Below are 18,569 nucleotides of genomic sequence, written 5' to 3'. Positions count from 1 at the left end.
AGCATTTTTCCTTGCTGCAACTGCAATTAAAGGGGTTTCCCGCAATTGATCCACCCCTTATTAATGGCCACTGGGTGCGGCATAAAAAAATCTATACTTGCCTCCCGGAGCAGCACTACGTGATCGGCTGTACGCCTTTGTCCGAGACGGCTGAATTGTGAAGGCTGCAGCCAGTCAGTGGCTGCATCTGTCACTTTATGTCGTGAGACCAATGGGGGACACAGGGCTGAGAGGCGAGGAGCAGCGCTAGTCTTTATGGTGATCTTTCAGATTGCACCAGTGTCATGCATATAGTCGTAGCTGATACCTCTCCCCCTCCAAATTGCATGATAATGACAGTAGAGGGGCATAATCCCCAAACTCTACTACTATAAGAAACCTCCTTGTGAGACTATCCCTGTCCATGTTGGATAAGACAATCCTTTAATGCTGGGTTTTCACGCTGCCCCTGAATCCATGGCCATGTTTGTATGTATGTATCCTACTGCACATGCCCACTGTACATGGCAACCACAGCATGAAGATGGCCCAATACCGACTATTTGGGCATATGGATGCCATCACAGCAGTCAGTCCTACTCTGGCAGATGTGACCCATCCATGCATTCATGATTGGGTATTACCATGGCCAGACATGGTGAACCATGATGGCACCAAAGTGATATTTCATGGTGCTCACATTGTCTATGTTGCTCCACATCGGTGTCCTTTCCATGATCTAACCTCTTTTTTTTTTTTTTTTTCTTTTTCCTCCTTTCTAGGTCACATACTCCACTATGTGCTGACTGTCTGTATTTACAGAAGATATATAAGAAAGACAAACTTTATTTTGGAAAGGTTTTTTGATTCCAGTGGAATCTGTGCTTAGCTCCCTTACCCCCTTTTTTTGCTTTTGCAAGCTCCTATTTTAAAGTGGGACAACATGCCTGTACAAGCTCCACAATGGACCGACTTCCTGTCCTGCCCCATTTGCACGCAGACCTTCGACGAAACCATCCGGAAACCCATCAGCCTGGGCTGTGGGCACACAGTTTGCAAGATGTGCCTGAACAAGCTTCACCGCAAGGCTTGTCCGTTCGACCAGACCACCATAAACACAGACATTGAGTTGCTGCCTGTCAACTCTGCCTTGCTGCAGCTGGTAGGAGCTCAGGTGAGTGATGCCCTTGTGGCTTTTTTGGTCACACCAAAGAGATGTCCTCCTGTATAGCTGCCTTATCTCTGGCGGACTTTCTTAGTTGGCTTTTGATGGAATGTTTTCATTAAATGTATAAAATTACAAAGTACTTATAAAACCATGCAACTTTGCAAACCAACCTCCTCTGCAGTCTATCGGCGATTGCCGGGTTCCTGGGTAAGGAGTGGGCTCTTGCAAGCTCCTTGCTTTAGATCTTGCAAGTGCTGCACTGAAATTAGCAGATCCAGCCAACTTTGCTGTTGCGGGGGGCAAATCTGCCTATGATTACGGCATAGGAGAGCGCACAGTCCGGGCCTGCAGTGCTACCATGCTACCTGTCCAAACTGTCAATCATCAAGAGCGCACTGCCCCCTTGCTAGCAGGAAGTCGGGAGGCAGAGGAGTGGTGTTCTCCTGAAGAAGAAGATGAAAACCCCTTTTCAAAGGGGAAAGAATATGCGTCTGGTGTATTCTTCCAGTACAGATATATTTTATTTTTCGGACTCTAAGACTCACTCTCCCCCTCCCTCTAAATTTAGGAGGAAAATGGGGGTGCATCTTATAATCCGAATGTAGCTTACGCGTGGGGGAGAGGCGACAGCGGAGGAGCTGGGATCACAATAAGCAGGGTTGCCGCTTCAGGAAGCCATCAATGGCAGGAGTGGGGCAGTGCTGCGGGTCCTGGGGGCTGGGAGGAAGGGGGTCTTACGGCGGTGCGAGGCAGGAGCCATTGATCTCCTGACGGTGGGCTTCAGGAAAATGGTGCTGGTGCTTGCGCAGATTGAGATCTCCGCTCATCATTGAGCCAAGATGTAAATTTGCTCATGCGCCGGTGCCATTTTCCTGAAGCTCCGTGTGCGCAACGGGCACTCTGCTCCTGCCTCTCACCGCTGACATTTGCCTGAAGCCCACCAACGGGAGATCAATAGCTTCTGTCTCGCACCGCCGGGGTACCCCCCTCCTCCTAGCCCAGGGCTTGCTGCATTGCCCCACTCCTGCCGCTTCCCCACACCCCCTCCTTTCAAGCTAAATTCGGGCTATAACACGGACTCCATTTTCACATTAAAAAATAAACTTTTTTTTTTCCTACTCCAAATTTGGGGTGCGTCTTATGGTCCAAAAAATATGGTAAATTTTGCTGGTGGAGGAAGAAATCTGTGCCTTGGTGGCTAGAAGACAGAACTGTGTATAGTCTGCCATCGCGTTACTTCGCTCTGTCTGCTTGCTCTTCCCCCTTCCCCGCAGGAAGCCGCCATACATATAAGATGGGCGACCGATCCTGCTGAAATCTGTACGTTTAGCTGACTTTTATTTAATATGTGTATGGGGGACGTTTTTGAAGTTTTTTCTCTCCGCTTCATTGCCATTATTTGTGCCAAAGTGTTTAAAGAGGCTTCTCCACTTTTTAATCTCCCACTGACTTCCCTGGAGTAGAATGAAGACTTTTTCAAAAATCACAATTCCTGAACCTGTCTTAGATTTCATCAGCTAGTTAACCGCTACAGATGCAAATCAATTCTCCGGGTCCAGTGGACGGGTCAGTATTCCATGGCCGCTGGGTGGAAGCCCGCTGTAGCGTCTCCTACCTGCCGGCATCCGGGCCTGGCGCGATGTCATTGCTGCAGCGTGACACACAGACAACGTTGCTCCAGGCTGACTAATGAAAAGGGGGGCAGGTAGGATGCAATTTGCAGGGCTTCCGTCCCACGGCCATGGCTGGGTCATGTGAAACGAGCCGCTCATTTCTACTAACCATGGCTACTTTACCACTCGCATATCAGAAGTAGCAAGACTAGTTGAAAATAGCAAAAAGTTTGACCGTTTTTGGAAAGTTTTGTGCCAAAATTTACGACTTTTTATAAAACTATATCTCAAGGAACTGGGTTTGTGTCATGAAGACTATCCCTTTTCGGAAGGAAGCTGATCATGGCTGGTCCGAGGTGGTATCTGGTTAGACATTAACCCTGTAGTGGCTGCATTCAGTTGAATGACCGTCCATGTAATGCATTGACAGGTCCCTCAGATCGGGATTCTCTGCTCTGGTGGCTCATGGAGTGGTGGTCCCAAGTGGTGGACCCCATGCCCTAATACAATAATTTATTTACACACCCCGTGTTATCTGGAAGTTCGATGGTATAGAAAATCACAAGTTTCCTTATTATATAAGTTGATCTGTACTTGGGTAATTGCGGCATTTCCCAAATGAGTTGGTGACGGATGTCTTAAAATATGCGGACGGTTGTGCAGGTAGAAAGACGAGGACTGATCATTCTGTACAGTGTTCATTCAAGAAATTAATATTTGTAGTTAGGTTTTCAGAAAAAAATCTTGATTATGTTAGTAAAAGTCATGCATTGTTGTAATATACTGTGCAAGCTGAGATCTTGAAAATAAATTGATGCACAGTCATTGTGGCCTTCACTGTTTGTTTCCATAAGAAGAGTATTGGGATCAGCTGTGAATCTTCCCTTTCAATGACTGAAAGCAGAGAGATATTATATTGCAATGTTGGGAATAACTTTATCACCTATATATTAGATAGGTGATAACTTGCTGATCAGTGGAAATCCGACCACAGGGACCCGCACCGATCTTAAGAAAGGGGCTCTGAAATGCCCTTTCAGAATGAAGGGGTGGCCACAAGGGGTGGCCACGCTAGCCACCGCTTCATTATTTTGTCCTGTGGTTAGGTAATAACTTGTAATGGACTGCTTTTATATTGACAGGCTATCCTTTTGAGAGGTCTTCAATGAAAGATTGGTGGGGGTCCGACACCCGGTACCCCACATGATCAGCTGTTGTCATGTCTGACGGTGGCCGGATGTACAGAGCCGCAGGGCAGATTACGGCTGATCACGTGGGGTGCCAGGTTGATGACACTCCTCAATATTGCAATTGCCGCACCAAGAAGGAAAAGTTGTGGCATTATGGAAGTCACAGGATGGATATACATGTTACTGATGTGCAAATGCTAAAAAAATGGGGAAAAATATATTCAAAACATCTCCAATTATTCCATATCAAGTATGAGCGGCACTTGCAGAGATCCCCGCACTTTCAACCTTGACTGCCATCATTGAGGTAATTAATGGTCGTCTAAGGAATGTCCTGCCGCACTGAATGCTCTTGAGAAAATCGTCAAGATCCGCTGCTGGCAGCTCCCTTAGCAGTTGCCGAAGAATGACGTCTCGGATGTGCTCGATGGGAGACAAGTCTGGAGACCACAGTAGCACGAGCAACATGCGACCTGGTGTTGTCATTTCAAAAAAACATCTTCTGGGACACTAATCAATGTAAGGCCGAGCTGTTAGTCCACTTGGAATGAAGAGCAGAGATGTTCGACAACCGTACATTATGCCACCTCACACCATAATCCCGAGAGTAAGACCGGTGCCTACGTGGTCTCCAGATGGAGCAATGGAGGCCTGTCCTCTTCAGCGATGAGTGCCCCTTTTGTCTTTTAACCAGTGATAGCTGGAGACCACATGGGCAACGCCATGAAGAGACCTTCACGAGGGATCACCAGTCCTAGTCCCGGTGTTATTGTGTGAGGTGTCATAATGCACAGTAGCCTACATTCAATGTACATTAACAGCTCGGCATTAAATTGATTTGGTTGTGGAACCAGTGATGTGGACATTTCTCCAAGGTGTACCAGGAGCCGTTTTTCAACATGACAGCATCAGGCCGCATGTTGCCGATGCAACTGTGAGCTGCCTGCGTGACCTACATGTGCCACCATGACCTATGGCATCTCCGTACTGGTCTCCCATATGTGGGACAACTTTGGGTGATAATTACAAAGTAGCTGCCAGCAGCGGATCTTGATGATTTGCCCAAGTGCATTCAGCGCAGCAGGACCTTCCTCAGACCACCATTAATAACCTCATTGATAACAGCCGGGGCTGTAAGTGCGGAGACTTCTACTCATACTCAACACTGAATTAATCGAGATGTTTTCAATATTTTGTTTCCATTTTTCCATCATTTGCAGATCAGTATCACATCTATCCATCCGGTGATTTCCTTAACTCCACAACTTTGTCCTTCTTGGTGTTGTAGCTTTAGTATTGGGGAGTGTAGTTCATCAGTTAAACAAAAAAGTAGTGGAAAAAGGAGTTGATACTTTTCATGTATTAGACATTTGCAGATTTACTTATTATTATACAGTGAACATGCTTAGTTTGGTACAGCTGGAATATCCCTTTAAGTGATTTTTAATATATTCAGGTTTATTATCAAAGGTAAATCTTTTTCTGCAGGCCTGGAGTGCCCTCTGTGATACGTGCTCTTCGTCGCTGTGTGCGGTGCCAGATAATTTTTGTTGCTCTCCTCCCCTCCCCCCCTCTGCTTTGCCGCTGCGCTAAACTGCAGGAGACTGGACGATCCCCAAAGTTGTTTCTGGTGTAATCGTCCTTGAAACTGCTTAATGGAATTGCATCTTGTCCCCTGCTGTCATCCGCAGCACAGGGAGGAGAGTGTGTGAGGACACTGCATTGTATCCCGGAGTGCGCCGCGGTGCAGAATAATACAACATTGAATCCGCTGCCACTTTGCTACCATGCTGAGCAATGCCAAGGACCTGGCACTGATCATAGGGCTGGTCCTAGAAATAGGCAGTGGCCGGTAGCTTGTTGTAGTCAGGGTGGAGGGGATTGATAATTTAGTTAACCCCAAACTACACCCGGAAAGTCCAGTTCTTTTTGGGAAGAATCCCCACTAATCCTTAAAGGGACTTTTTTTTTTAAAGGACTTGTTTTATACGCTATACTCTATTAAAGCATATTAACATCAGCGCGGGGGCTACATTTTAATAGCCGCTATGTAAGAGTGCATTTCCATACTTGCGTTCACCACCACTGGGTGTTCTGTCAGCTGGTCACACTGTACTGCAGTGATGCAGCAGGGGGCGTCCATTCACGGCTCCTTTCTCCATGTGCTGGACCAATCAGATGTGCCAGGGGCGGGGAGAGGGCAGCAGCCTGAGCCAATGAAGAGACGGAGGTGTGTCTCAGACTACCGCTACCTCCTGCAGACACTGTATATAAGGTGTAGTCTCAGATATAGGGATTGTCTGTGTTGATAAAAAGGACCTGCTCCCCTCCAGATCTGGTATTATTTTATCTTCTGTGGGTTGTATTTGCATTTTACAGCTTAGTCATATTTATATGAACGTGGTGAGCTGCAATACCAAGCATGGCCTGTAGATAAATGTGGCAGTGTTTCTAGGGAAAAAAAATTGAATCCTGGTAAAGCCATATATACGATGGTGACGGTGCCCCCACGCCTGCCCTTTACATGTGTGCTTGTCCTGCAGGTCCCTGAACAGCAGCCGGTCACTCTGTTTAGTGGGGCGGAAGATACCAAGCACTATGAGGAGGCCCGAAAGTGTGTGGAAGAGCTGGCTCTGTACCTGAAGCCCCTGAGCACGGCCAGAGGTAAGAGACGTAACGTAGCCGTGCCCAGCCAAGGGTGCTGAGATAGACCACCGCCTGTTCTACAGGTGATAACTGCTGCCGGCAAACCGCTGGGACCCCACTGAGCACAAGGACGGTGGTTCCAAAGTTCCCTGTGTGAATGAAACCGTAGTAACCACCGCTCCAGTCATATGGGTCTGTGGCAGTGAGCATGGCTGACCCCTGCGTCTTTCATTGTACATGGATGCGGTGGTCGCTGCCCCTATAGAATTGAGTGGAGCGGAGGTCACACATGCTCACTGCCGCTCACATAGCCCTATAGAAGTGAGTGGAACGGGGGGGGGGGGGGGGTCACACCTGCTCACATAGCCCTATAGAAGTGAGTGGAGCGGGGGTCACACATTCTCACATAGCCCTATAGAAGTGAGTGGAGCGGGGGTCACACATTCTCACATAGCCCTATAGAAGTGAGTGGAGCGGGGGTCACACATTCTCACATAGCCCTATAGAAGTGAGTGGAGCGGAGGTCACACATGCTCACTGCCGCTCACATAGCCCTATAGAATTGAGTGGAACGGGGGGGGGGGGTCACACATGCTCACATAGCTCTATAGAAGTGAGTGGAGCGGGGGTCTCGCATGCTCACTTCCAATCACCTAGTCCTATAGAAGTGAGTGGAGCGGGGGTCTCACATGCTCACTATTGCTCCATGCATACAAGGAACTTTGCTTATCGGTAATAATACAGTTATAGGCACAAGTGAGAGGTCCGGATGTATTCTGAGGTTCTTGGAAAGTTCATTAGTGTCACAGAATAACATTGTAGTGTAGAAGCCTGGTGAGGTGTGCGGGGGGCGTCACTCCTGGGGAGACCTCTGATATACTTCTCTATCTCCTGTATTAGTAAATATAGTGCTATACTGATGTGAGCAGTGCTGACGTCTGTCCCCTCGTCTCTCGGCGCCGACTTCTGTCCCCTCGTCTCTCGGCGCCGACTTCTGTCCCCTCGTCTCTCGGCGCCGACTTCTGTCCCCTCGTCTCTCGGCGCCGACTTCTGTCCCCTCGTCTCTCGGCGCCGACTTCTGTCCCCTCGTCTCTCGGCGCCGACTTCTGTCCCCTCGTCTCTCGGCGCCGACTTCTGTCCCCTCGTCTCTCGGCGCCGACTTCTGTCCCCTCGTCTCTCGGCGCCGACTTCTGTCCCCTCGTCTCTCGGCGCCGACTTCTGTCCCCTCGTCTCTCGGCGCCGACTTCTGTCCCCTCGTCTCTCGGCGCCGACTTCTGTCCCCTCGTCTCTCGGCGCCGACTTCTGTCCCCTCGTCTCTCGGCGCCGACTTCTGTCCCCTCGTCTCTCGGCGCCGACTTCTGTCCCCTCGTCTCTCGGCGCCGACTTCTGTCCCCTCGTCTCTCGGCGCCGACTTCTGTCCCCTCGTCTCTCGGCGCCGACTTCTGTCCCCTCGTCTCTCGGCGCCGACTTCTGTCCCCTCGTCTCTCGGCGCCGACTTCTGTCCCCTCGTCTCTCGGCGCCGACTTCTGTCCCCTCGTCTCTCGGCGCCGACTTCTGTCCCCTCGTCTCTCGGCGCCGACTTCTGTCCCCTCGTCTCTCGGCGCCGACTTCTGTCCCCTCGTCTCTCGGCGCCGACTTCTGTCCCCTCGTCTCTCGGCGCCGACTTCTGTCCCCTCGTCTCTCGGCGCCGACTTCTGTCCCCTCGTCTCTCGGCGCCGACTTCTGTCCCCTCGTCTCTCGGCGCCGACTTCTGTCCCCTCGTCTCTCGGCGCCGACTTCTGTCCCCTCGTCTCTCGGCGCCGACTTCTGTCCCCTCGTCTCTCGGCGCCGACTTCTGTCCCCTCGTCTCTCGGCGCCGACTTCTGTCCCCTCGTCTCTCGGCGCCGACTTCTGTCCCCTCGTCTCTCGGCGCCGACTTCTGTCCCCTCGTCTCTCGGCGCCGACTTCTGTCCCCTCGTCTCTCGGCGCCTGTCCCCTCGTCTCTCGGCGCCTGTCCCCTCGTCTCTCGGCGCCTGTCCCCTCGTCTCTCGGCGCCTGTCCCCTCGGCGCCGACGTCTGTCCCCTCGGCGCCGACGTCTGTCCCCTCCTCTCTCGGCGCCGACGTCTGTCCCCTCCTCTCTGCAGTGTATGGGGTCACGGCCCCATACACAACATGGAGACATTGTTTCGGCAGCCGAGAGCCGCTCGTTTGCCCCCCTTACACTAGATAGTTAATATCGGGTGGGAGTGTGATATTTACATGATTTCTGTGGTGGAAAAGGGGAACAAATCAAGAAGTCTTCCCACTTCCCCATAACCAGCAATTCTGCGGGGACGTAACAATTACATAACTATTGGGCGGAAATAGACTGCAGACTCGTTTTTGTGATAACGTTCACACTTAACTGAACAGGTTTTTTCCCCATCTCATAAATTGATACATCTAGAGGTCAAATTATCACTTTATGATCAACCAGGGGCCCCAATAATCCGGAGTATGAAGGCTCTGGGGTAGTTCTGTGTCCCTTTCTGCTTTTCTTTTTTTTTTTTACTGCACAGCGACACTCGTGGTCCTCTATTTTCAGGCGGCCATGTTTACTTGCACACGGAGCTGTGCTGCATTTCCCTGGTTGGGATGTGCCCCAGCCCATTATAAAGTGATGATGTATATATTAGTGACGTACCAATACTCTGTTAGATGGAAGCCCCCAATGTTCAGAATACCTTTTGCCTATACTAATTGCCACTTGCGAATATTTTGCACATGAGCCTGTCCATATTAAATGCATCTTCTATAAGCTGAGCCGGGGCTGCGTATGCTCCAGATAAATGATGCACAGCAGATCAATGGCCAGCGCAAAACTAGCACTTTTTTTTTCTATGGTAAATTGTCACTTTTGAACAGGATGGGCCATTACTTTCTGATCCGAAAAAACAGGGCTCTGAATTGTCCTACCAGAATGGGACTGCAGGGAAAAGCCGAGCGCTTTACTCGGCAGTCCCATGGAGAATAAATAAAACGGTGGATCCATTCCGAGGGCGTATTTCAAGGCCTGTTCTCTGAACCCATGAGGTTCCCAATATTTAGACCCCCACTGCTCAGATAGTTTCCTCCTACCCTATGGATAGTTAATAACTTTCAATGCTGTGAATGGGGCCACCCCACTTTTATTAGGGCATCTTAATCATTCCTAACCTTTTTTAACCTCTGGTCACCCCAACCAAATCATTTTTATACAAACGACCAAAAACATATATAAATAAAATATACACTGTGCCAAAGAAAATAAATGAAAAAAATACATTCTGGCCTCATGGATATATGATGAAATATATACTTTGCCCCTTAGAATAAAATAAAAAAAACACTCATCGGCCACTAGTGGACACTGTGCAGCTCGGTATTCTGCCCCCTCCTGCTGGGGGTGCTGCTTTAATTAGTTGTACCCACACTTTAAACACTTGGAGGCTGTGGAATAAATCAGCGGCGCTACGCTCCCTCCACCATTTCTAAGCGCAATGTGGCGGCATATCCAGAGCGTTTCAATGGACCGGTTCTGAACAAAGAAATATGGCAGAGCCGACTGTCTTTTGTTAGTGGCCACGGCAGGGTATTACATATCTGCCCACTATTGATTTGAATAGGAGGCGGATGTGCAGTACCCTGCCGCGGCCACTACCGCAAGACGGAGCAGCTCTGCAAGAGAGTACTTTTAGCTGCCGACACCGAGAACAGCTGATCGTCGGGGGTGCCGGGTGTTGGACCCCAGGCCGATCAGACATTGATGGACCTAGAAAAAGTAGTGGACAGCCTCTTTAATTTTGGTAATTTCCCCCCCTAAGGTGTCGGTCTAAACAGCACCACACAAAGTGTGCTAAGTCGCCCCATGCAGCGAAAACTGGTGACTCTTGTTCATTGCCAACTGGTGGAAGAAGAGGGACGGATTCGAGCAATGAGAGCGGCGCGATCGCTGGGGGAGAGGACGGTGACCGAGCTGATACTTCAACACCAGAACCCGCAGCAGCTCTCCTCCAACCTGTGGGCGGCTGTCCGTGCCCGCGGCTGCCAGTTCCTGGGACCAGGTACCGATTTGCTCTTATGTGGCGTATGATTTATTTTGTACTCTTGGCTGCAATGAGTATGACAACGTGACCGTATATAACTTGTGCATCCAGACTGATCATACGTCATCTTCTCCATTTCAGCCATGCAGGAAGAAGCCTTGAAGCTTGTCCTCCTGGCTCTGGAAGACGGATCTGCGCTCTCACGAAAAGTCCTTGTTTTGTTTGTGGTGCAAAGACTGGAACCGCGCTTTCCTCAAGCCTCGAAAACTAGCATTGGGCATGTTGTCCAGCTGTTGTATAGAGCCTCTTGCTTTAAGGTAAAAAAAAAGTGATTTTCTTACTTGTTTGGCCGTCCCTGTGTGATACACAGCCCGTAATATTAATATCTGCAGAGAGATGGCGGCATTGTCTCATTACGGCGAGACTGTGGATATCAGAGAGAGTCGTTCATTTATGAACACCCTCTAATTGTCCAAACACAGGCCCCCTACTCTGCTGGATGTGGCTTCCTTCCACAACCAAGCTTTTTACTGGGGTGGTGAAACGCAGGAACCAAAATGTTCAGATGATCGTTGAATTTAAGGGGGACAGTCCTTTAATTGGGCCTCTCCTCTTAAAGGGAATCTGTCAGTAGGATCGACCCTCCTAAACAGTCTATATGGACACATAGGTCTTAGAAAGTCGAACAAAGTGATACCTTGATATCTGCGATCCGATGTTTTATTCCCGAGAAATCCACATTTTTCTTTATATGTAAATGAGCTGTTAAGATATATGGGCCGGACATAGATCTCCCTGAAAATCTGCCTCTAGAGCTAGTTTTATCTGATTTCTTCTGTGAGTCATGTAGATCAGGAGAGCAGACTGTCAGTCATTACATGTCTCACACTGGTAACTCCCACTTTCATATAAAATAATCTCTGGAGACAGATTATCAGGGAGATCTATGTCCGGCTCATAGATCTTAACAGCTCATTTACATATTAAGAAAAACATGGATTTCTCTGCAATAAAAGATTGGATCACAGATATCAAGGTATAATTTTATTCAGCTTCCTATGACCTACATGCCCATATTAGACGGCTTAGGAGGGTTGATCCTACTGACAAATCTCCTTTAAGACTACCCCTATCCTGATGTTTTAATGAAGAGGAACCCAAGAAATTCAGAAGGTCTGATAGGTGTGTGCATCCTTCCTCTATATGACATTCTTATAAGGAATCTGAATGCTTACAGTTTCTGATGAATATTAAAGGTGAAATCCGCTCCGCTCACTTCCGCCAATGGGACACGTGATGCCATGTCTACGGATATCTTGCGGCTCAGGTGCGCAAGCTGCAGGTATCGTGCACCTGTTCCTTCTAATGAATAGGACAGATGGGTGATGCTTGCCGCTCGCACACTCAACCTGACAGATGTGTATATGTGATGTCGCCACTCCCATACCATGGGGGTTCATTACCCTTTTAAATGTAAATGCAAGGCCGTAATAATTGGCATGTAAAGATTTTTTATTTGTTTGTCTACTTGCACAATTAAAGACGTCACCTTTAATTTCAGGTCACAAAGCGTGATGAGGATTCCTCCTTGATGCAGCTGAAGGAGGAGTTTCGCACTTACGAAGCGTTGCGCAGAGAGCACGATTCTCAAATTGTGCAGATAGCAATGGAGGCCGGCCTGCGCATCGCCCCCGATCAGTGGTCCTCTCTTCTGTATGGGGATCAGTCTCATAAATCCCATATGCAGTCCATTATTGACAAGGTAACCGCTTCATTTCTGCTCTTTTTCTTCTACCATGAGATTGTTGAATTTTCTAATTTGTTTGGTTTGTTGTTGTTTTTTTTTTTTTGTTTGTTTTGTTTGGGTTTTTTTTTGTCGACTTCCACTTTTTGCCCTGAACCTTCTGATCGGGTTCAATAACACATGGATTCCTAACTTTTTGTATTTTATAGTTTTAGACTAACTTTAGAAACCAGTTAATTTATTACAAGAAAGTTTTTGTTAAGTTGCAGACCCCGGCCTCTTTTGCTCAGAGTGTCCAGGAACTGACCATTGCTCTGCAGAGGACTGGAGACCCTGCCAATCTCAACAGATTACGACCTCACCTAGAGCTGCTGGCAAATATAGATCCAAGTCCTGGTAAGTTTACCAGCAGTTTATGTATTTAGTAACATGGGGGGGAGGGGGAAGATTGGGTGTCATGTCCCCTAAAATTCAACCCAGCACTATTGCCTATTCGTGGAAACTGAGTGCAAAAAGACTAATGGTGGCCATAAACCTTAAAGAGAACCAGTCAGCAGGTTTTTGAGACCCCAAAGTAACGTCAAAACAGTAAAGCATCTGTAATGATTCTTTACTTCCATACCTTTATGTGACGATACAGCTTCTAATCTTAATCAGCTAGACGTCTAGATTTGTTAGGTCAAAAGAAATACACTATCTTGTTTGTGTTGACTTGTGAATGTATCCGTATATCTGTAGCTGGTCAAGAAGGACAGACCAGTATTTGTATAACCCTGATTGTTGTCTTCTATTGGTCTGTGAACAATGATGTTTGTTACTATGCTAATTGCATATTATACTAAGCTAGCTAGTTTATTTACAAGAGCCCCCTACTATACCAACTCTGCAAATTGATTAAATGCACAAACAATGAGACCCGAGCCCTGTGGAATAATATCATCCCTAACCCTTGACCTGTGGATGTGTACTTAAATGGACATATGCTTCTGTAGCATTGAAACAGAGAATCAGAGAGACACTCGTCAGACCATCAGCTTGGTAGGATGGCTTTATCCAAAGAGACACAGATTTGGATTCTACAGGATTCCAGCCTAAGTGTATATGGCCCTGACTGTAAAGATACGGATCTGCTCCATTGACCATCAGAGCGACCATGGGTACATTTGGGGAGACCAGGTTGGGATGATGAAGTCACCTGGCCCCGTGGATATGTTGTTTGGGGTCGCCAGGTGGGGCCCTCTGGTCACCTGGAACCCATGGAGACATTTGGAAAGCCAGATTGGGACCAGCCGGTCATCTAGCCCCATGGAAACTCTTGGAGAGGCCAGGGTGGGACCCTCGGGTCTCCTGGCTTTGTACCTCGATGGACTGCTATCTTCATAAGCTTGCCGCTACCTTCTCTGTGGGGGCCCGCCAGAAGCGGGGGGGCCCACTGGTTGAGGTAGTTGGCCCTGGAAGTCCCAAAGTCGCAGCTGTTTTATCCAAGGTGGGAGAGCAGAAGGGTGAGGACTGTGTAATGTTGTACCATCTTGGGTATTTGCTGGGACTGTTCTATCTGTTTATTGCCCGTTTTGTGGTTCAATAAAGTATTGCCACACTGTTTTGCCCTCACTTTGTGTTGTCCAAGTAGAGTTATGCCCACTGAAGACCCCGGATCTTCACATTTTACCAAAGAAGAACACAAATGCAAAAGTCAACATGAAGATGACAGCATTTTGCTCCTGGCTTACTGAATTTAGGTCTGGCATAATTAAGAAGAAAAGCTGTGTTGTCACACTTTATATTACAAATCCGTGTCTGTTGTCCGGCCTCTTTCTCCTCCTGGTGCCGGCCTCCTTCCAGTGATTGACAGGTCCCTCTTTTCTGTGACCTGCTTCCCTGGCCTATGTCTCATGTAGGTGCCATCATTCAGGGGGTGGCGCATGCGCAGTAACTTCCTGATGGCGTTGCAAGAGTCGGAAAATCCATTTATCCATGGATGATGGCGTCTGACGTCATCTACTAAACAGCCCCTTTTGAGTGCAAGCTCTGCAGCAGTCGCTGATTGACTACAGCCTTCATGGTGCCGTCAGACAGAACAGTAAATGCTGCAGCCCATCACACGCCTTATACCTAATATACACCTGTAAATCTTGTCCATCCTAGATGCTCCACCTCCAACATGGGAGCAGCTGGAGAACGGTCTTGTGGCGGTGAAGACTGTTGTGCATGGGCTGGTTGATTACATCCAGAATCACAGCAAGAAGGGGACTGACCAGCAGCAGGTGAGCGAGGCTCGGAGCTACCACATGATCCAGGTACCACACCATAAACTACAAGTGTCTCCCAAGAACTTTTTATTTTATTTTTGGGAAGCCAAGTATTAAGTTTTACGATGCAGCTAGATTGACGCTCATTTCTTTCAGCAGGTATATTAATAATGCCGATAAACACAATTCTCTGTCCAGCCTTAGGCTACAAGTCTGCAGTCATATTACCCTCACGGCACTCTGTGAGGATTCTCTGGGAGCTGGCAATATGCACACTTCCGACCACATTCCGACTAGACCTGTCCGGACAGAATGTGCATGTCTAGTCAGCATGTAACAGCACCAGAGAATCCTCACAGGGCTGATACAACATGAGGCTGTATGAGTTTAATTATTTTTCTCTTTTATTATGTGATTAATTTTTTTCTCCCCCTTTTGAAGTTTGATTGATTTTTAGAGGGTGTTTATAGAGTAAATCTACACTGAGAAAGCGCTCTGGTCAAAAGCCAAATTCTTCCATAATACTTAGACTGCCCTTTTTGACAACTGTCAAGTCTGTATTATATTATTTACAGGATGAAAAATGTATAACCCATTATATTTGCATTATTTAAAGGGGTTGTCCTCTACTTGACAACCGCTTGTTCATTACTTAAAGGGTTGTCTGGCCTTAGCTACAAGTCTGCAGTGATATCACACGCATGACACTCTGATTCTCCAGGAGCAGGTGATATGCATAATTCCGACCACATTCCAACTAGACTTGTCCGGCCTGTGCACGTCTAGTTGGCATGTGACCGCACCAGAGAATCCTCACAGTGCAAGCAATGTGAGGATTCACAAGTCTGCAGTCACCTAGAATAACTGCAGACTTGTAGTTTAAGGCTAAGGGTTTTAGACAACCCTTTTAAGTGCCCAACATAAAATATATGTACTTGCCTTCCAGACCAGTGTGGTTCCTGCGATGTTGGCGCTCTGATTCCCACAAAGTCATGTACCTTTCCACTGGTCGTCTGCAGCCTTCACTATTCCTTCATAAGACGTCACGGGAATCACTGGGCTAATATCGCAGGAGGTTGATGTTTTGGTTTGTTTATTATTTTATGGGGCCTAATAAAGTAGCCCACTCCTGGACAGCCCCTTTAACATGAGTCTATGGGCATTGTATGGCTGTGCCGTGGCTTACATCACAGCCTGCCTTTGGAAATCTTGAAGGTGCGAATAGCCACTTACTTTAATTCAATGATTAGAATCCTGATATAAAGACAGTAATTTATGATCCGGAGCTACAATCATAGTTCTGCTGATTGTAACTGGAAAGAGAAAACTGCTTAGCTGAATTCCTATAACATGGTGTGGCTGTTAGGGTGTGTTCAGACCAACTACGGATTTAACCTTTTTGCCTTTCTACATTTTTATATTCACTGCATGCTGTGAAATCTGCAATAAATCCACCGCTATGAATTTCGTTTCAGGCCAAGTTCACACGCAGCAGATTAGATGGGAATATTTGGTGTAATATCCTGATATCTGCAACTAAAGTATAGTTCTTTCCATGTGATTGGGGTTTAGGCCACATTCACACATCCGTTTGTCACAGTCTACGATTCATGGATTGCCGTGGACCTGAACTTAAAAGCCTCCTAGGCATTTATGAGGCTGTCAAGTGCAGGCCATGAGACCTGTGTCCAGTATGGGCAGCGATACTCGGATGTGTGAATCCGGGCTTAGGGCTAGTCTGCATTTATACTATATGGGATTTGGCCAGAACGTCCTAACAGAACCATTTAGTATAATGGGTCGGAATGGGTATTTTTTTAGCCAGATGCAGTAGTTTTGCTGCCCTAATAAATGACAAGTTGTTGCATCTAATATATCCAGGAACATTCCTGATTCTCCTGCACTGTAACTTGCCCTGCACTCTTTTTTTGATTGGCTGTTTTTTGTTGTTTTTTTTTGTATTCTGCCTGCACTACAGGAGCTGGAACTTTTTCTTACTTCCCAGCATACATTACATTTGTCATTGTCCAATGGTTTGTCTGCCCTGAGCTGAAAACCTGCCTTTCTGTTATGCCTGAATGCGGTATGACAGGCTGGAGCAGAGAGACAAAGGCCTGCCCTCACTTCTTGTAACCTGTCTCCGCGCCGTGCCGCAGTTACTCAAAAGGGAGACACCGAGTTGTTTGCATTTTAGAATGATGTGTAACCTGGAAAATGGTGTCTGTAACTGGACAAAAAAAATTATGTATAAATACCGTTCACTGTGCCATATATACGAGGAACCTATATATTTTTTTTTCTTTGATGTCTTTATAATTAGGGAAGATTTCTGCAATGTTTTATAAAATTTTAATAAGTTAATGGCCGTTCAGAACAATAACCTCGTGCCTTAAATCTCATAATTGTGCCGTAGAGCCGCGTGACGATCTGTTACTGTATATGCCTTTTAATTATGGTAGATAGAAAGAGATGTCAGCCGTTATGGTCATGTTCACACATTTTCTGCAGGGTGTAAAAATTGTGCCGTGGCTGCAGCAAGAAACTTTCAATCACTTAGCGGATCGACTATTGTTGGCTTTGTGACTTGCAAGGATTTCCGGTGGCCATCTGTAATAACCTTCTCTGTCTTCTTTGGCACAGCCTCCGCAGCACAGCAAGTACAAGACTTACATGTGCAGGGACATGAAGCAGCGGGGAGGATGCCCCCGTGGGGCCAGCTGCACCTTCGCTCACTCTCAAGAAGAGTTGGAAAAGTAAGACGTTACTGATTAAGGACACTGGTTTCTTTTTTTTTTTTTTTTTGTTACCATGTTTCTAAAAGGGTCATTTAGTGACTTTTGGGATCCGGGGATCTGATCCTCCACAGATTACAACTTTTGCTTTAAGTATTTTAAAATGACAGTGATTTTATTTTTTTTTACTTGCAGGAAAAGTTATTAAGAGGGTTGTAATGGGTAAAATTGCAAAATGCTTGAAAAAAAACAAAAAAATAAGTAATTTTGCAACTTACTACTCATATAAAAAATCTTTTTAGTTCTCTAAAATAAAGGGATTTTTAATGCTATAGTTTACAGCTCATTGCCTAGGTTACCGGCCACCTCTGATTTTTTTATCAGCAGTGGTTGGTTTCTTGGGCAAGGATCACACCCTTGCAAGTGCTGGTGTGAAACTGTCCTGCTCACGTCGTCCGGCTAGCGTCAGCGCACCTGCGCTCTTCCAGTGCTGCAGAGTCCATGCTGCGTCAGACAGTCCACAGTTTGGGGCAGCAGGGCGGCCACGTCTGTCAGTCTGCAGGAGCACACTGCCCCAAGAAGCCGGGAGGCAGAGGAGCAGTGCGCTCCTGAAGATAGAAGACAAGGCAAACCGTTAAGGGACTGTACACACAGGACTGATATGCTGCAGATTTTTCACCACAAAGTGACCAACTGAGAAAATTACACCAAATTGTGTGTTCTTTGATGCATTACTGAAGTCTGATCTATATGATCCTTTTCTAGTAAGCCTTGGATCTCGCCTAATGTGACCATGCATGAAAATACTAGACACATAACTACACGTATAGCTTTTCTCAATTGTCTGAAGGCACCTTTTTTTCTTTTCTAGGTTTAGAAAGATGAACAAACGTTTGGTTCCTAGGCGGCCACTGAGTGCCTCGCTCGGGCAACTGAACGAAGTAGGGTTACCCACTGGGGCGATGCACCCAGATGATGTGCCCATGGTTAAACAAGGTGCCCTTCCCAATGGCATCGTGACGGGGAGCTCTATGACCCAGCTGATTCCCCGGAGTACGGACTCCGGCTACGAGTCTGTCATGAAGCCCGTGAAGTTGGATCATCTAAGTAGCAGCGCCCCAGGCTCTCCCCCGGAGTTGTATGTATACCTTATGTATATTTTGCAGAACCGACTATTGTTTTTAGGCAATGATTTTAATTTTTC

At 47.2% G+C, this 18,569-nt stretch overlaps 1 protein-coding gene across 5 annotated transcripts in view; it reads left to right on the top strand.

The window, feature by feature from the left end:
- Positions 1 to 18,569, top strand: part of RC3H1 (ring finger and CCCH-type domains 1) — a 59,275-nt gene that overhangs the window by 22,703 nt on the left and 18,003 nt on the right. For 3 of the 5 annotated variants that reach the window (XM_073643394.1, XM_073643391.1, XM_073643392.1), the window contains exons 2-10: positions 762 to 1,153; positions 6,494 to 6,614; positions 10,419 to 10,658; positions 10,782 to 10,957; positions 12,202 to 12,402; positions 12,648 to 12,780; positions 14,530 to 14,681; positions 17,274 to 17,386; positions 18,237 to 18,503. In XM_073643394.1, the coding sequence (XP_073499495.1) occupies positions 923 to 1,153; positions 6,494 to 6,614; positions 10,419 to 10,658; positions 10,782 to 10,957; positions 12,202 to 12,402; positions 12,648 to 12,780; positions 14,530 to 14,681; positions 17,274 to 17,386; positions 18,237 to 18,503 (1,634 nt within the window). In that variant the 5' untranslated portion in view covers positions 762 to 922. The remainder of the gene's footprint in view (positions 1 to 761; positions 1,154 to 6,493; positions 6,615 to 10,418; positions 10,659 to 10,781; positions 10,958 to 12,201; positions 12,403 to 12,647; positions 12,781 to 14,529; positions 14,682 to 17,273; positions 17,387 to 18,236; positions 18,504 to 18,569) is intronic. The other 2 variants (XM_073643393.1, XM_073643395.1) reach the window with 2 other exon arrangements.

Source organism: Phyllobates terribilis, unplaced genomic scaffold, assembly GCF_046119375.1.
Source record: "Phyllobates terribilis strain yellow unplaced genomic scaffold, ASM4611937v1 Scaffold_8__6_contigs__length_399053987, whole genome shotgun sequence".
In the NCBI taxonomy this organism is placed as follows: Eukaryota; Metazoa; Chordata; class Amphibia; order Anura; family Dendrobatidae; genus Phyllobates; species Phyllobates terribilis.
The sequence above is the reverse complement of the archived record's forward strand: the minus strand, read 5'-3'. Positions and strand labels throughout refer to the sequence as shown.